The sequence below is a fragment of the Zea mays genome, chromosome 5, assembly GCF_902167145.1.
Source record: "Zea mays cultivar B73 chromosome 5, Zm-B73-REFERENCE-NAM-5.0, whole genome shotgun sequence".
Lineage (NCBI taxonomy): Eukaryota > Viridiplantae > Streptophyta > Magnoliopsida > Poales > Poaceae > Zea > Zea mays.
In genome coordinates this window covers 213,944,439-213,961,025 of record NC_050100.1, presented here as the reverse complement: position 1 = coordinate 213,961,025, position 16,587 = coordinate 213,944,439, and the positions used below count along the sequence as shown (strand labels likewise).

General features: G+C 47.3%; 1 protein-coding gene across 1 annotated transcript; it reads left to right on the top strand.

The window, feature by feature from the left end:
• The first annotated feature begins 10,468 nt into the window (after window positions 1-10,468).
• On the top strand, window positions 10,469-15,477 carry LOC103627700 (formin-like protein 16). Its single transcript, XM_008647999.4, has 2 exons — window positions 10,469-12,388; window positions 13,827-15,477. The coding sequence occupies exons 1-2, from the start codon at window positions 10,659-10,661 to the stop codon at window positions 15,268-15,270; spliced, it is 3,174 nt and encodes a 1,057-aa protein (XP_008646221.2). The 5' UTR covers window positions 10,469-10,658; the 3' UTR covers window positions 15,271-15,477.
• Window positions 15,478-16,587: the final 1,110 nt, after the last annotated feature.

Genomic DNA, 16,587 nt, shown 5'->3' with positions numbered 1-16,587 from the left:
CCTTGCTTGGCTCCTAAGCTTGTGGAACAGTCACAGATGCAAGCCTCGCGTCGCGTTGCAAGGCTGGTCCTGCCGAACCGATCGAGCTCACACGATTCGAGGAATAAAAGCTAGGCACAATGATCGGTAAAGAATCGAGGCATGGAGTTTGGCGAAGCTGAAACCCCCATGGAAAGGAAGTTAACGTGGCATCCCTCGTGAGAAGAAAACAAGAGCAGAGGCAGCAGATCCAAACCGAACACAGGTGTCCTTTGTCCAAAAGGAAATGGCGTTCTTTTTGTTGAGAACTACGTTACCGCAGATCACCAGATCTGCTCCTTTCCCTCCCGTCAGCAGTAGAGGCGCAAGAAGCTGTAGAAGACCCGTCTCCCTTCCCGTAAGCACGACAGAAGAAACACACGGGACACAAGATATAGGGTTGGGCCTCTGGCCTCTTTCTCATCTCTGTTCCATATGAGGGGTACAGGTTCTATATATAGAGACGTGATCGCCCTCAGGGGCATATTCGGTATTTGCCCACATAACCCTTCATTAGGGTTTCTCAACACTCCCCCTTGGGCGAATACCGCGACCAACACATGCCTCATTAAAACTCCCAAAAAACCCAATGGGAAAATACGGAGAAAGAGCGCATGGTGACGCATATTGCATTTGCACTTTGTTGCCTCGTTAAAAACCTCATGTGAGAAACTTCAGGAAAACTCACCAAGGAAAAAGAGTACAACTGTCATCGGGACATATTTTGATCTTCTGGATCATGATTCCATCGAATCTTCTACAAGGGCTAAATTTAGAAATATGCTCCCCCTGATCCTTGCAAAACCGTATCAATAAGGCAAAACATCTTCTTCTGGAAGTATATGCACATAAAGATTTAGCAAACGGATTGCATATCCTTGCAAGGACTATTTCAGGAACTTTACCTCTACTCACTTCTAGGATATACGAGGTAAGTGCACGTATTAATATAAATAAGCCACTTTAACTGATGGTGTTCGATCGACTGGATCTATATATTTGATAGAAAGTTCCATAAAGGTTCACATATTGATCATCAAGATCACGCCTTCAGGGCATAGAATATGACATTTATTGTCTCACGATTGTGATCAATATAAGCATTCGCTCCCCCTGACGATGACATCTGTCAAAGTCGTTATCCCTCATAACTCAAGCATATTCTTCAAGATATATTTCTCATTGTTCATCTGGAATAACGAGAATGAATGAGGTTGGGGTGCTATCAATTTCTATCTTACACCACAATTTATACATAGTTGTGCAAAGCAAATAATATGTCCTTCAATAGGACTTAGGGGATAATATAGTTGCAATAGTACATATTCTAAATATGACACATCGCTCCAGGCGTTCATCCTTTGCAACATCTATGATGGTGTAACAAAAGTCCATCAAAGATCGTAATCCACCAGAGATTTTTCATCGATCAGATATATTGTTATAGTCTGTCATTCTGGCACAATGGGGATACTTTGCCAGTAACACCTAAAACTTATAGGTTTCTGCCATCAGGGCTTTAGAGGATACCGTAATTCCACATCTAGTGGAAATTACCATGAGTAAAACTCATGGAATGCACATGTGCTTATTCGGTGAACTTGAAGTCCTTTGGTACCTCATCTTATTCCTTTTCGGGTCTGTATGGGTCTTTATCCCTTTATAGGGATTATCAAACTTTGGTGTTCAATACAGACTTTGTTTCTTCTGGATAGGTTCCATCTCGGAACGATAGTCTCAACTACGAGATATTCTCCCTACATAGGAGAGTGATCATTCATCAGGAATGTATTATTCAGTATGAGATTTATATGTTGCATATTTATAATTCAAATATATGAGTCCTCCTAGGATCTCATGACGGATCTTCAGAATCCTATTAACTGCATATTTTAATTCATGCCATTTGCCAGATATATTACATAGCGGAACAGTGTTTATTCAACACATATGTGGGATGGGTCTCTCACAAGACCACTTGAACCATCGCATTCACCACACATTATTTCAATAGTGCCCATAAATGTCCGAACTTCAAGCTCGCGACTTTCATTTTGTGATTATTGGTTCAGCCTCGATTGCATTTATCAATGACCCGATAAGAGAGCTTAAAGCACTCATGCCTAGGACTTTGTTTTGGATCCCTTTACAATCTAGAGAGGTAAGATAAGTGTCGACATATTTGTCTCCCACATTTAATAATGATCTTCGTCATTTCCCAAAACGAAAGATGCATTGTTCCCTATTCCCAGCACAATGATATTGCGCGCATTGCTAGGAATTTCGTTATCAAGATGAACCTCTTCGTGAGGCAAATCATCATCAGGGTGAATTAATCGAAGGAGAGTTATCACAGACCACGTGAATCTGCAATCAGAACATATGCTTTGACTAAGGCTGATGGATCATATTCGCAGGCGTCCCCGAGAATAGATCAAATACCAATAAGTCAAATGTGGATATGATATTAATCCCGGGTATATCCACATCTACATCAGGTAGAAGCATTCAGACCAATATGGTTACTCCTCAACGATTTCTGGCAAACTCCATATACACAGGAGTACACACTGAACGACAGGTTCAGTTTAGCTTTTGTGCGTTTTATAGAATATTAAGGCATTACACTATATGGGCATTCCTCCCCCTAATGCCGAGATGTTTTAAAAGCATACAGATAAAATCCCCAACCACAATCATCCAGTTGTGGGCAATGCATGCTATTGTGGTGATTTATTTGGGAAATCTTACGCACATTACAGATAGGGGTTTTATGCAGTGAGCTTTGGACTTAGATTAGTGTAGTGGCATGAATACTACATATTTGTCCTTCAACATGAAGGGTTAGTCTCAACATCCAGCGAGACACGCAACAACAAGTTGCTTCATGGTTACAATTCTGCAAACTTACTGTTATTATCACCAAATATATAGTTAATCATCAGGATTTAGACTGATACGCGCAACAATATGTTAGTCATAAAAACAAAAAACTTTAGGGCTCATGCACACCATTTGTCGTTTGGAGCAAGTAGTTGACTTCAGATCAATAAGGACAATGACCATCAGGTCTAGCGCTCACAAGAACATTCATTGGTTGCATTGTGCTTTCAAGCACATAGGAGAATTTGCGCATATATAATGGTGGTAAAGTGCACGGCATCAGGCCAATGCTGCCAAGCAGAGATTTTTATATGCAGAGATGTATAGTCCAACTCGTTTTTATCATTGCCCATGGGTTACCCAATTACTCATACCATTCTGAAATTGGGTATCGATTTATGCAACATTTTTAGGTATTATAATTTTGAGAGAGAACTTATAACAATAATTAATTATTTGTGGTATTGCCAGCAGGGCAAATATTTCTCCTCATATTATATACCAAATTGTTCTATATAGCATTATTTCGATCTCTTCATTGTTCAGCAAAAAGAGAAGCTTTGGAATAGAACAGTCAAGACCAAGAATTCCTTTTATCTGGGAAAAAACATCTGATTCCTAAGCTTTCGACAAAGCAAATGGAGATAACTGCTTGGCAAGAGCAAAAGAATACCAATATTCGTCTGGGACTAGTCTTCAACAACAGATAATACTGATCTCATACGAAGGAGTCATCAAGACAAGGGAGAATACATCTGGTCTCCATAAGATCTTCATATTTCTATCACAAATTACCATCACTAGTAGTCTAGTGGTCAAGACATATGACTCTTCTGGATCCGAGGACCAAGAACATGTTAATGTCTAATTTAGCTTCAAGCTCTGTGGTGATGTGGGATTTTATAGTTATTTGTCTACTCTTCTTACTTCTGGTAGATCAGAGGTAGATAATGGTAATCATGCCAAAGGGTGGAATTCAGTGTAGTTCGGCTACATAAACCCAAGGTATGTGTCCATTCAGGTCCGACCTTTACCATTTAGTTTATAGTGTATACCAAACTTGTTAAAGGACTATCCCGAGTCAATTCAGTGACTATAAGTATTTACAATTCCGAGAGATGTATGCGACATAAGCATAGAGGTTCTAGATAGAACGAGTAAAGTGGTTCGACGGGAACACACTATGGTTTTCACACCAACATAGTGAAAAAAATTCTCAGAATTACCTTTCGATGTACTCGCAACTTCGTGTTGCTAAGGTACTAGCCATTTATCTCAAAGTTCGCTTCATGCCGTTCAGCGACAAATAGCAATGTGCCAACATCTGGTTGAGCAATGTATGACTGAGATTCTAGCATGTACTCATCTGATAAGGTCTTATTGCTTACTAATAAAATCCCAATTTGTGATGTTTTCTGTGCCAAAAAGGCTTTCATGCATTGTATTATATTTCTTCGGGTTACTTCAGGTAAAAACTTTATGCATGAGTGGAGAACAGATAATTAACTTATCTGTGTTTCATTGTATTTCAATTTAATTTCCCAGATTTCCAAGCACTATAGAGCTTGATATAGTTGTTATGGCCACTTGGCGATATATAAATATGATGCCACACAACACAGTCAAATAAAATATAGAGCCAAATAAAATTGTTTAAGAAGGTTGCGTATTGACTTCAGGGGCTTGAACAACCCACCACAATCCACGCGAATACAAGCTCTAGTGTCTGGTGTCAACGCGTGTGCGGCCATCAGGGCTACGACAACACAACAAGCCTTCATAATAAGCGCAACATACACAATTATGGCTCGGTAATCGGGGTACACGATAAGTCAACATAACGTGCACAACAGGCGCAATTGTGGCTCGATGATCACGGCAGACAGACAGTGCCTACAGGGCATGCGAAAAATGCGCGACTCAGCGATGGCGGTCTGACTCAACGGGAGTGATCCGATTAATGGAGAGCGCGACATAGCAATCACATGACGCAACCAAGTTCGAACGACACAAATATTGCGTCGTGTTGCCAGGGCGCAGTCAATATTCAGCTAATGTCATAACTCAGTTGATTACCAACGCAACCTGATTGGCGTGTCTGAGTACCAATTATACAATTTAATCGCTCGACGTGAGTCCAAAAGCTCAACGCAACTCAAATATTTATAGCGATATAAAAATACGCAACATAGCATTCACATGTATTTTATATTTTTCTGCTAATTATTTACTACGGGAAATAAAAATAGAAATATAAACACAAAAATTAATGCATGAACATAACATATCAGGTGTAAAATGTATTTTCATATTTAAACATATACTTTTCTACTAATTATTTACTGCTGGAAATAATTAATTAAAGTGGAATCTGAAACATAAAATGTTTTATTCTTTCTGTTTATTTTCTGATAGCTTAGTCGTGTGCGTTTAAAAAAATACACCGATTTTTTTCTTCATACGCACAAATTGCAAAACTGTTGAACGCATGCAAGCATGCAGCCATCCAATTAGGAATTTTATTTTCCCTTTTCTTCTCAGTACGACTCATTCTGTTTTTTTTTTTTTTGACTCAACCAAGTTGAGAAGCCACGTGCTGCTCTCTCTTTTTGTGCCGCTTTGACCGGAAGTGATTAGGCCGTTGGCTCACAAGTCACAGCCACGAGTCCACAGCCACAGAAAAGAGCAATGTCGTCCGTCATGCACGGCAAGGAGCCCGACCAAGCGATTCGATCAAGCAGGGGAGAACGGGTTGCATGCTACCTGAAGGCATGCAGGCTGCCAGTTCATGATGACATTCGTGTTGGCTGAAGGCTGCGCGTGAGCTCGGGCGTTCGGCTGCAGGCCGTAGCTGCCAGGGAGCATGGGTTGAGAGGGAGGGCTCAAGACCGGTGATCGTGCAGCTTGGTAACGGGTCCGCACTCATAGCTTGCTCACCCATAGATCGTAGCAGCGGGCGTACGAGGTGGTGCAACCTACGGGACCATACGTGACCCGTGCCACCGGCTCTACTCTGGCGAGCGCCGCGCGGGCGGTGGCCCTCACATTCGACAAGAGGACACGCTAGTGAGCATCTACAGGCTGCTCCAGGGCGCGGCGCGTATGGCAGGGTAGTGTCTACTGGCGTCGAGGGGTCTGTCAGGACGATTCACGTAGCGCGCGACCAAAGCCGCTGTCGCATGTTCTTCTCCATCGAACAAGCAGATCAAATATAATTAGAAGGACGTACCATTCGATTGTGTAGAGGAATCGAAATCTGTCGCGTAGGACAGTTCGGCTAGGCCGGAGACCTGCCGGATTGACGGAGAGTTGATGCAGATCTGATCCCGCAGTAACGTCGAGGTAGAGCGTGCTGATAACGTGTTGAGAACTACGTTACCGCAGATCACCAGATCTGCTCCTTTCCCTCCCGTCAGCAGTAGAGGCGCAAGAAGCTGTAGAAGACCCGTCTCCCTTCCCGTAATCACGACAGAAGAAACACACGGGACACAAGATATAGGGTTGGGCCTCTGGCCTCTTTCTCATCTCTGTTCCATATGAGGGGTACAGGTTCTATATATAGAGACGTGATCGCCCTCAGGGGCATATTCGGTATTTGCCCACATAACCCTTCATTAGGGTTTCTCAACACTTTTGCCTTTACTGCAGCAGCGGCAGCAGCAAGAGGGGGGATGGCGATGCTCATGGGCTGGACAGAAAGGCAAAAGCGATTCACAAGGGGATGGCATCAGCTGGGCCTGGAAAGCATGTTTTTGTTTGGTCATTTGGACAAAAACTGCGTGTGTTTTGTAGCTGCAGCAGCTATCTGGCGGCCCGGCCCACAGCGTCCCTACCCTACGGCCTTTTCTCCCACTTGACGTGAACAAAATGGCCTTTTTCCTTCTAAACCTGGCCCAGAGTGCCGACCAGACGTATCCTCTCAAGCATAACACTGGCCCAGTTGACCACGCAGATAAATTGGGCTGGATGCTGCGATACAAAGCAAATATGGGCTAATCGAGTGTGCGTCAGATTTGGTTTCGTAACAAAAACCAAGTTTTTATTCACTACTAGTTGAAGTGTGTGGCGTACGTGTTTGAGGTGTCTTAATTATTGAGACATGTAATGAATCTAATAGTACAATGTTTACATGACTTGTTATCTTACAATTGTATATAGTGAAACTTGGTTAGCAAATAATGGAGATCACAACCAATATAAGAGTATGTTCAGTTTTGAAAAGAAATGATCCGGCACCAAAGTTTTCGTAAAGTGGTATCTTGCTTGTTTGAGTGGTGTATGCTAGACATAAAGCTATACATGTATTTTTCTTTTTCCAGTGCTACTAGAAACTTGCCTATAATGTTGATCTCATTAGGTTTCTAGTGTCTTTAATGTCTAAGTAGATATGATTCTAAGAATATTTCTATGTAGTATTTCAAGTGGTACACACTATAAAGGATTATTTTTATCCATTTTAGGCTACCTCCAACAGTGTTACTTATCACATCTCATATTTTAAGCTCCACTCTAAATAATGCAATGTACAATGCATAACAATGTTTTGTTCGGCCATATGCAAAGAATGTTGGCCATAGCCTTAGCATCATTAGGTAGAATTGCCTCTCCCACAACTCTTATCCAACATATATGACACTAACACATATGGAAGGGGAGCTAATAAAATTAAATCGGGTTTGTGAAACTTATCCAAATATTCACAAGTATTCAAAGTGCTTGGGTAAACAACACACACCCAAAACCAAGTTACTAGCTTGTGCTTGTGTAAGATGATACTAGCTTCGAATTTAAACTTCATTTCTATCTTTGGCTGAATTCCATTAATTATCAAAAAGAGGTAGATTGAAAGCCCTTTGTGTGATTTTGATCAACTAACCTCTACTCTAGTGTTGTGATTGTGATAGGTTAAGCCCACACCAAGATTGATCAATGATGGCACTCCTCGAGATGATGAGAGGTGGCCACAAGTGATGGTCAAGTGCTCAATTTTTGAAAAAGAAGAGAAAAACAAAATGTATGGGCTATTGGGCTTAAGGAAAATGTATAAGCTATGTGTTTTGTTTTACTAGTCAAGATGTAATAGAGTGTTGGAGCTATATGCATGTGCATTTAGTCATAGTGACACACATAGGAAGCAAGTGTTTTTTGTGAAAAATATTCTATCTGAAATATTTGAGAGTTAGCACACTTGCATAGAGATAGAGTTGTGCTCCCGGTGCTGGCATCGAATGTGCCATGGGATGTGTCAACCAATACACACACATTCGAGTTTTTCAGCCGAGCATAATTTAGTCTGGTGTGCACGAGCGGGTACACTGAAGACTTGGCCAAGAGTGGGAGTTAAAGTGCAAGCAACTATGTCGTTTACCAACTATGTTGTACCCGTCGGCATGGTATCCAATACTTGTCACTCTGATATGATGTATCTATCCTTTTACCATGACGAGCTCAACACTATGGCATGTCCAAGGTGTGCACGAGTATAACTCCACATCTAAGACAAGATATAAATAGTTGAGCCTATGACCCACAACCATGTATTACTCAGCCATGTATTACTCTGCCCTTTCTTGACCTCTAAAATAAAGGAATAGATCAGCATAGAGAAAGATCGATCTCGATCTCTCCGTTTTGGATAGAATCTCTTAGACGAGGGGTACTTAGGTTCACAAAAGGTACGGTAAATAGAGGTGAACTAGGGACCACGAGTTTAGAACTCTCACCAGAACCAAAAGGAAAGGGAGAGATACCGATATATGTCTAAACACGTAATTTCTTTATATTTACATTCATCAATCTAATGTAGGGTGTTATATATATTTGCTACCTAAACCTTCCCGTTCGCAAGACAATGCTCAAAACGAAGGAACACATACAACCAGCGTCGTTCACACACCAATCTTTTTGAGTAGGTACACGAGACACTAAACAATCGTTTCGTGGAATTGTCTAGGAAGTCAACGAACTAGTCTTGGGCGATGGAGCTACTAATATCATTTTTTGGGTGATGAGTGCAACATCCCATTTGGATCTCAATATTGGAGCGTAGAATTCGGAGTTGGTATTTGTCTCCGCGGATATTGGTGTTTGGTCAGCACGGGAATTCAGAAATGGAAATGTACATCGATTCCGCAAGCTATTTACACCATACGTGGCCGCCCCTTGTAGGGCTGGGCATTCGGTCTATTAGGGTAATTCGGTTCGGTCTATTCGGGTTTGTGAAATTTCGAGTTCTAAAAAGTGAGAACCGAAATTTTCAAAAATATTTTAGGAACCGGACCCGAATAGACTCACAATTTCGGTTCGGTCTATTCAGTCCACCGAATATACCCAAATTATAGAGAGACTAGTATATTTTGTTAAAATATATACAATGAATAATTAATTGAAAATACTATTACTACAACAAGTGACTATAAAAATTAGCATACAAAGATATATATACTATTGTTAAGATGATATCATTATTTCTAGCTAATAAGTTCATAAATCATACTATAATACTATCACATATTAAGAGCTTTTTTATATTTCGGGTTATTAGGTCTATTCGGGTTTTAAAGGTTAGGAACCGAACCCGAACCCATACCCCGAAATATAGTACATATATGAACTGAACCCGAACTCGAAAACCCGAATAGACCGACAATTCAGTCTATTCGGGTTCGTTTCGGGTTCGGTTTTAAAATGCCCACCTCTAGCCCCTTGCTTCCAATACCAAGCACTGACCCTCAGATTTGGGTAGAATTTGTCCTCGTCTCCCAATTCCCAGGTAAGTCATCGAAACAGCGTGGAAAAACAAATTACTTTATCAATTCCTCTATGCAGTTTCACGTGTCGTCCAAACATTTGTATTGGATCGAGGGCCATTTCAATTACCATTCAGATTTAGTATTAGATGCAATTCAATTCCATGGCTATCGTCAGTATGGACATCCAAAAGTAATCAAAGAAACAGTCATTTATAATAGCAATGACGCAGCAGGAGCCAGGAGGAGCTGTCTTTGCTCGCGTCACCGCGTGTAGGACAACTCTAGTGATGCATGATGGATTGCTCACACGAAGCCGTGCGCGTGCTGGACAGGGCCTGCTGTGCCTACGGCACACGAGCAACTCGCCGTGCCACCGAACGCGAGAGAGCAGACCCGAGCGACAGACAGGCAACCAGATTCTCGGCGGGCATACGCAAGCCCCCAGTGACGGCCACGCGAGCCATCAGCCTCTCGCTCCAAACTGTAAAAAAAACCCGGAGTAGCACAGCAGCAGCGCCCGCTAATGTGGGCTTTGTAGTTTGGACGCGTTGTGTCCGTGGCCGGCGATGTACCACCACCAGCTCATTGGAGCTGGCAGCTGAATCCAACAAACGCGGCTCGCAACCCCCGCCGCGCCGGCCACCGGCCATGTGCGGCCGAGCCAAATCCACTAGCAGCTCGGGTTTTGAGCAATCAGCAGAGGGAATGGAATTGCTGCGGCCCGCACTCAGCGCAGGAAAGGTGCGCCGTTGGGCGAACGCGCAATCAGTTGGTCTTGACCTAAAAAACCAATCCCAGCAATCTGTGGCGGGGAGTGGAAGCAGGAGGTAGGCGAGCCGGGAGTCGTGTAATTCGGAGCTTTCACCCCGCCCCCGGAGTACACTGGGAATGCGACGCTCCGGGAGCCGCGACTTCCACATCCGGAGAGGGGTGCAGGGGCTTTCGTCCTGAAAATTACATGCCCCTTTTGACCCCTTTCTCCATCTAAAACCGACGCCTGGGTTCATGTACATGGGACCACGCCGTGTCAATGTCAACACGCGTTCCAATGGAGCGACCGGAAGAACCCCAAGCAACGGCGCCCGCCCGCGCAGTTTCCGTTCCGCCTTGGCTCCGGCCGGGTCCGGGGTCATTCCTCTCTCCCTCCTGCGTTCCACAGGCACCAACCCCACCAACGCGTCTTCTCGGCCGTCGTGTCGTCCCGGCTCGGCGGGACCGAGTAAACAAACACACAAAGCCCGCAGGCCGGCCAAGTCAATTGGTCAACACACCACCACACGCAACGCAACCCAAACCCAACAGCCCAACAATAACGTAGCCAGCAGCCCAGCAGCAGCGCGTCACGCCCACCACGTCCCCCCCGGTCAAATTTCCATTCCATCTCATCTCCCCCCACCTCACCTCGTCACGGCGATGGCGCCGCGTCCGTGCCCGCTCTCCCTCCTCCTGCTCGCCGTCGCCGTCGCCGTGGCCCTCTCCCCGCTCGCGGCCGCGCAGCCGCAGCGAAACATCCTCACGACGTTCCCCTCCACCCGCACGCCGGCCTTCGCCACCCCGCCGCCGCCGACCGTATCCCCGCCGCCGTCCCCCGTCACCGTCCCGCCCTCCTCGCCGCCGCCGCCGCCGTCGTCCGTGAAGCGCAGCGACATCGCGGTGGCGGTGGTGAGCACGGCGCTCAGCAGCTTCGCGGTCTCGGGCCTCGCCTTCTTTCTCTTCCTCCGCCACGGGAGGAGGAAGGAGCTGACGGCCGGGGACGGCAATGGGTATCCTGGCCGTCCTCTGGATGGCGCCTTCGCGGGGAAGCGGTCGGAGAGGGAGCCGACGCGGCCGTCTCGGGGCGGGGGCGGCTTCGGCATGGTGGACGAGAACGGCCTCGACGCGATATACTGGAGGGAGTTCGAAAAGGACGGCGAAGCCGGCGGCAGAGGCCGAGAGAAGAAGCCGCCTACGACGGGGACTGGGAGCAGGCGCCCGCCGCAGCCGCCTCCGCTTCGGCAGCAGCAGCAGCGCGCGGAGATGTGGCCGGAGCCCCAGCCGTCGTCGTCGCCGCCGCCGTCCCCGCCGCGACGGTCCAGGAGGAACAGGATAGATCAGGAGCCGCTCATCCCGGCGGGCTCCCTCGACTCCGCGTCCGCTGTGTTCGACGACTCGCTGCACCCGCCCAGCGCCGGCTCCAGCTCGTCCTTCTCCGTGTCCGCGCGTCCGCCGCCGCCGACCCCGGCAGTCGCTGTCAGCTCCGTGCCCCGCCCGACTCCGCGGCCTGCGCCTGCCGCCTCGCCGGGTCTGCCGCTGCCGCCTGGGAGAGCAAGCCCGCCACCTGCGCCACCCATGGTTGCTGCCTCTGTCGCGTCGCCTCCACCGCCACCTCCAAAACCAGCCGCCGCGTCGCCGCCGCCGCCGCCACCACTGGCCAAGGGCCCACCTCCACCGCCACCTCCGAAGGGCGGCCCACCTCCGCCGCCACCGCCCAGAGGTGGCCCGCCTCCACCGCCACCGCCCAAAGGCCCGTCCCCTCCGCCGCCGCCACCACCAGGAGGAAAGAAAGGAGGTCCGCCTCCGCCTCCTCCAAAAGGTGGGGCATCGACGTCCTCTTCTAGGCCGCCGACAGCGCCGGGCATGCCATCCGGTGCCGGCGAGCAGCAGGCGAAGCTTAAGCCGTTGCATTGGGACAAGGTCAATGTGCAGGCCACCGACCACTCCATGGTGTGGGACAAGATCACCGGCGGTTCATTCAAGTAAGTCCCCTCTGAATTTAACACCGCTTCTCATTTCCATTGTTGTTTACTGTAGTACTGCCACTATACGATCGAGGTCCAGTAGGTGCCACTATACGATCGAGATACAGTAGGTGCCACTATACGATGGAGATAGGTGTCAAAATTTCATCATAGGCGCTTCATGAGCACGCTTGCACACCATAAATGTCACTGGGATCAGTAGGAACACAGTATTGAGACATAGGGACGGACGGAGTAGCTGAGTACTACTAAGATATAGGGACGGACGGATGCCATTCAGGACCTGGAGTTCGAGTTCATGTGGGAGTACCATGCAAATCAATCAGACACTGCGTTTTGTTACTTGGACTAATTTTATCAGCAGCGTGAGAGAGAAATCACGCAGGTTCACTAGAGTTGGCATGAAAAAAAGAATCCCCCAGAATCTGCAAAGACAAAGGTAAACAGTAAAATTTGAGGGGCTTTTCGATAGCATTTTGGTAGGAGCACGTTCCCTCGATGGGATCGGCAAACCATGGCTGTCGCTTTTTCGGTGGACTGACATCGCAGCATCCTCGATCGGATGCTAAATCCAGGTGCTGTGTTGCCTTTTTGTGCGCGTACTATGCTCTAGGATATAGAGTACTTTACATACATGCTGCGACAAAGATAGATGTCAAGTTTTTTGTTAATCTAAAACGCGTTCTCTATCTAGCTTGAGCTTCGTGATTAAGAAATGATCAATGGAATGGGTATGCGGGATTTCGTGGAACAAGTATACGAGTTGGTGTAGCATACTTTTCATTGAACAAGTATGAGTATTTATTATTTGACAGAATCAACCGGTGCATAGAGTAGCGGAGATTCCCAGCTTCTCTGATCTATCTTTTAGTTACGAATTTAAGCTTATCAAACGTAAGACTTTTGGGGTGTTTGTTTAGGATTATAATCTGCCCAGATTATATAATACAACAACTCGGATTATATAATCTGGACAGATTATAATCTCAAACAAACACTCGCTTTGTTGTAAAAAATGGCCAATGCTGGGGAACTGGTTTTCTATGTTTCCATTTATCTCAGATAAAGACGCTTCGCCAGAACTCTGGCAACAACATTACTGTCACAGTTTTGTTGTACAAACCATGACAGGGACGGAGATACTTTATACCCTGTTAGAAAGCAATCATGGATTCGAGGGTATAAAGCAGTCCCAGTCTAAGATTTAACCGAATTGTCTCTGCTCATTTGTGTCGGAGTCACCTGTCAGTTGTCACGGCACGGCATCTCTTTGCATGATTGAAGAATCCGAGCTTGTGTCAGCTATTAGTTACCGCAACTTTGATACGAGCAATTTCACATGAATTTACTAGTATTCCCCAACACCTATTTGTGATGGATCAAAATCGAATATCATCTCAAGTTCCTTACTGTGTAAATTATGGTGTCTTTCCAGCTTGGACGAAGGCATCATCGAGGCTCTCTTCGGCACTGCAGCAGCAAACCGCAAGCCGAAACCTTCAGACAAGGAATCGGGCGAATCGTCGGCCAGCCTCGGGCGCTCAAACACACCGGAGCAAATATTCCTGCTCGAGCCGCGCAAGTCACACAATATTTCCATCATCCTCAAGTCCCTCACGGTGGGGCGGGATGAAATAATCGACGCTCTCCGTGACGGGCAAACAGAACTCGGCACTGACGTCCTGGAGAAGCTTTCGCGGCTCCACATCTCCAAGGAAGAAGAGTCCACCATCTTGAGGTTCTCCGGGGACCCCGACAGGCTCGCCCCCACGGAGGCCTTCCTCCTCCGCCTCCTCCTCGACGTGCCCAATCCGATCGCGCGCGTCAATGCGCTGCTTTTCAAGGTGAACTATGGTGCGGAGGTCGCGCAGCTCAAGCACTCGCTTCGGACGTTGGAATTGGCGAGCCAGGAGCTGAGGACAAAGGGCCTGTTCTTTAAGCTGCTTGAGGCAGTGCTCAAGGCGGGAAACAGGATGAATGCCGGAACGGCACGTGGCAACGCTCAGGCCTTCAACCTTACGGCGCTCCGCAAGCTCTCTGACGTGAAGAGCACTGATGGGAGCACCACGTTGCTGCACTTCGTCGTCGAGGAAGTCGTCCGCTCCGAGGGTAAGCGGCTCGCCATCAATCGCAACTACAGCATCCGCCGCTCGGGCAGTCTCGCGAGGTCTGGCCACGAGGGAGGCAGCTCGGCAGCAGGCTTCGCAAGCCAGGGGCCATCGCGGGAGGAAAGGCAGAGCGAATACATGAACCTGGGGCTACCAATTGTTGGAGGTCTCAGCACAGAGTTCGCCAACGTGAAGAGGGCCGCACTGGTCGACTACGACGCAGTTGTCAGCGAGTGCGCCATTCTAGACGGCCGACTCAATGAGATCAAGAGACTCTTGGAGACCTGCAGTGATGATGGATTTGCGCGGGGGCTGCGAGGATTTGTCAGGGCTGCAGAACAGGAGCTGAAGGCGCTAAGAGGGGAGCAGGAAAGAGTACTTGAGCTGGTCCAGAAGACAACAGAGTACTACCATGCCGGTGCCACCAAGGAACGGAACGCACATCCCCTTCAGCTGTTCATCGTAGTGAGGGACTTCCTGGGTATGGTTGATCAGGCATGTGTGGACATCAAGAGGAAAGTGCAGCAGAAGAAACCAGCGCCGTCGTCATCGCAGCCAAACACAGCTGCTGCCCCCACCGTGGCGGCTGTGGCAGCGGCTGCGGCCACAACAGCAGCGACAGCGTCAGCGACCGATGGTCAAACAGCACCAGCTCAGAAACCACCCGAAGCAGATAGCAAAAGAAAGAGGGTCATGCCAAGATTTCCAAACCTGCCAGCGCACTTCATGAAGGATAGTGCAGATTCTGATTCAAGTAGTGACGAGGAATAGATTGAACGGGTGGCTGTAGATGATTGTTTGCGTTGTTTTGAATTCTTTGTTGTAGAGGTATAGGATAGCTTCAGACTGTACATAGAGCAATTTTTGCATTGGTTCTTTTGTCCATTTCTTCAATCAAGATCCATATCGAAGCACCGAAATAATTCTAAAGAAATTTGTAAAAATATGACGTGAAGATCTCAATTGCTTGAAAAATGATATCTTTGTTTGAGGGGGGAACCCCTACTGTCAGCAGCTATATCTATAAATATATAAATATATAAATACATAAATCAAATGTAAATACTTCGTACAAATACAAAGGCTAAAAAGTTAACAAAAAAGAGAGAAGACCTGGACATAGAGACAATTAGGAAAAAGATCCCAGTTATGTGAGAAGATATGCTGGGTTTATTGTAAAAGAAAACTGTGCATTCTGTTGCTTCTAAGTTTTCAAGGCTACTGTTATAAAAGAATCCCATGAATGAAGAAAGCTAAATCTTTTCATGCTTGTGTTGACGCCTTTTCGGAGCGCCAAACACTCAACAAGAACCGTGGCGGTGCCCTCTGCACAGGGGCGGACGGTCCGCGCGCAGGGGCCGGACGGTCCGCGGCCTGGTGCGAGGCGCGGTGGTGCTCTCTGCGCAAGGGCGGACTGTCCGCGGCCTGGTGCGCTGCTGGGACTTCTGCCTGACGGCCGGACGGTCCGCGCCCTAGGGCCGGACGGTCCGCGCGTGCGCAGGGGCGGCGGAAGATCGCCGACGGCGCCTGGATCTCGCTCCCGGGAGGGACCCCGTCGGGGAGGAGAGATCCTAGGTGGTGTCTAGGCTCGGGCAGGCCGACCTAGACTCCTCTAATCGACGTAGAGTCGAGGAGAGGCGGAGAATTTGGGGATCGAGTGGCTAAACCTAAACTAGACTAGAACTACTCCTAGGATAAAATGCGAGTAAAAGTTGTATTGATTCGATTGTTGATGATTACAAATCGGCCGTATACCTCTCTATTTATAGAGGAGGGGGGCTGGACCCTTTACAAACTAATTTCCGAGCTTATCCCATGATTTTAGCTAACAACCGTAGCACAAAACTCGAAACCCTAATCTGTTCTGCGCACGCGCGGACCGTCCGGCCCACAGGCGCGGACCGTCCGGCCTCAGGGCCGGACCGTCCGCGCTCAATTTTAGTTCGAACATATGCCCCCCTGCCTTTTGGTGGAGCTGAGCGAACCAAAAGCAACTAACTCGATGTTATCACATCGGTTTTCTTAAGCATCTTGCCACTTACTAGGATGGTACGCAGTGGCCTTGGTCTCGATGGTTGACTCAACGGA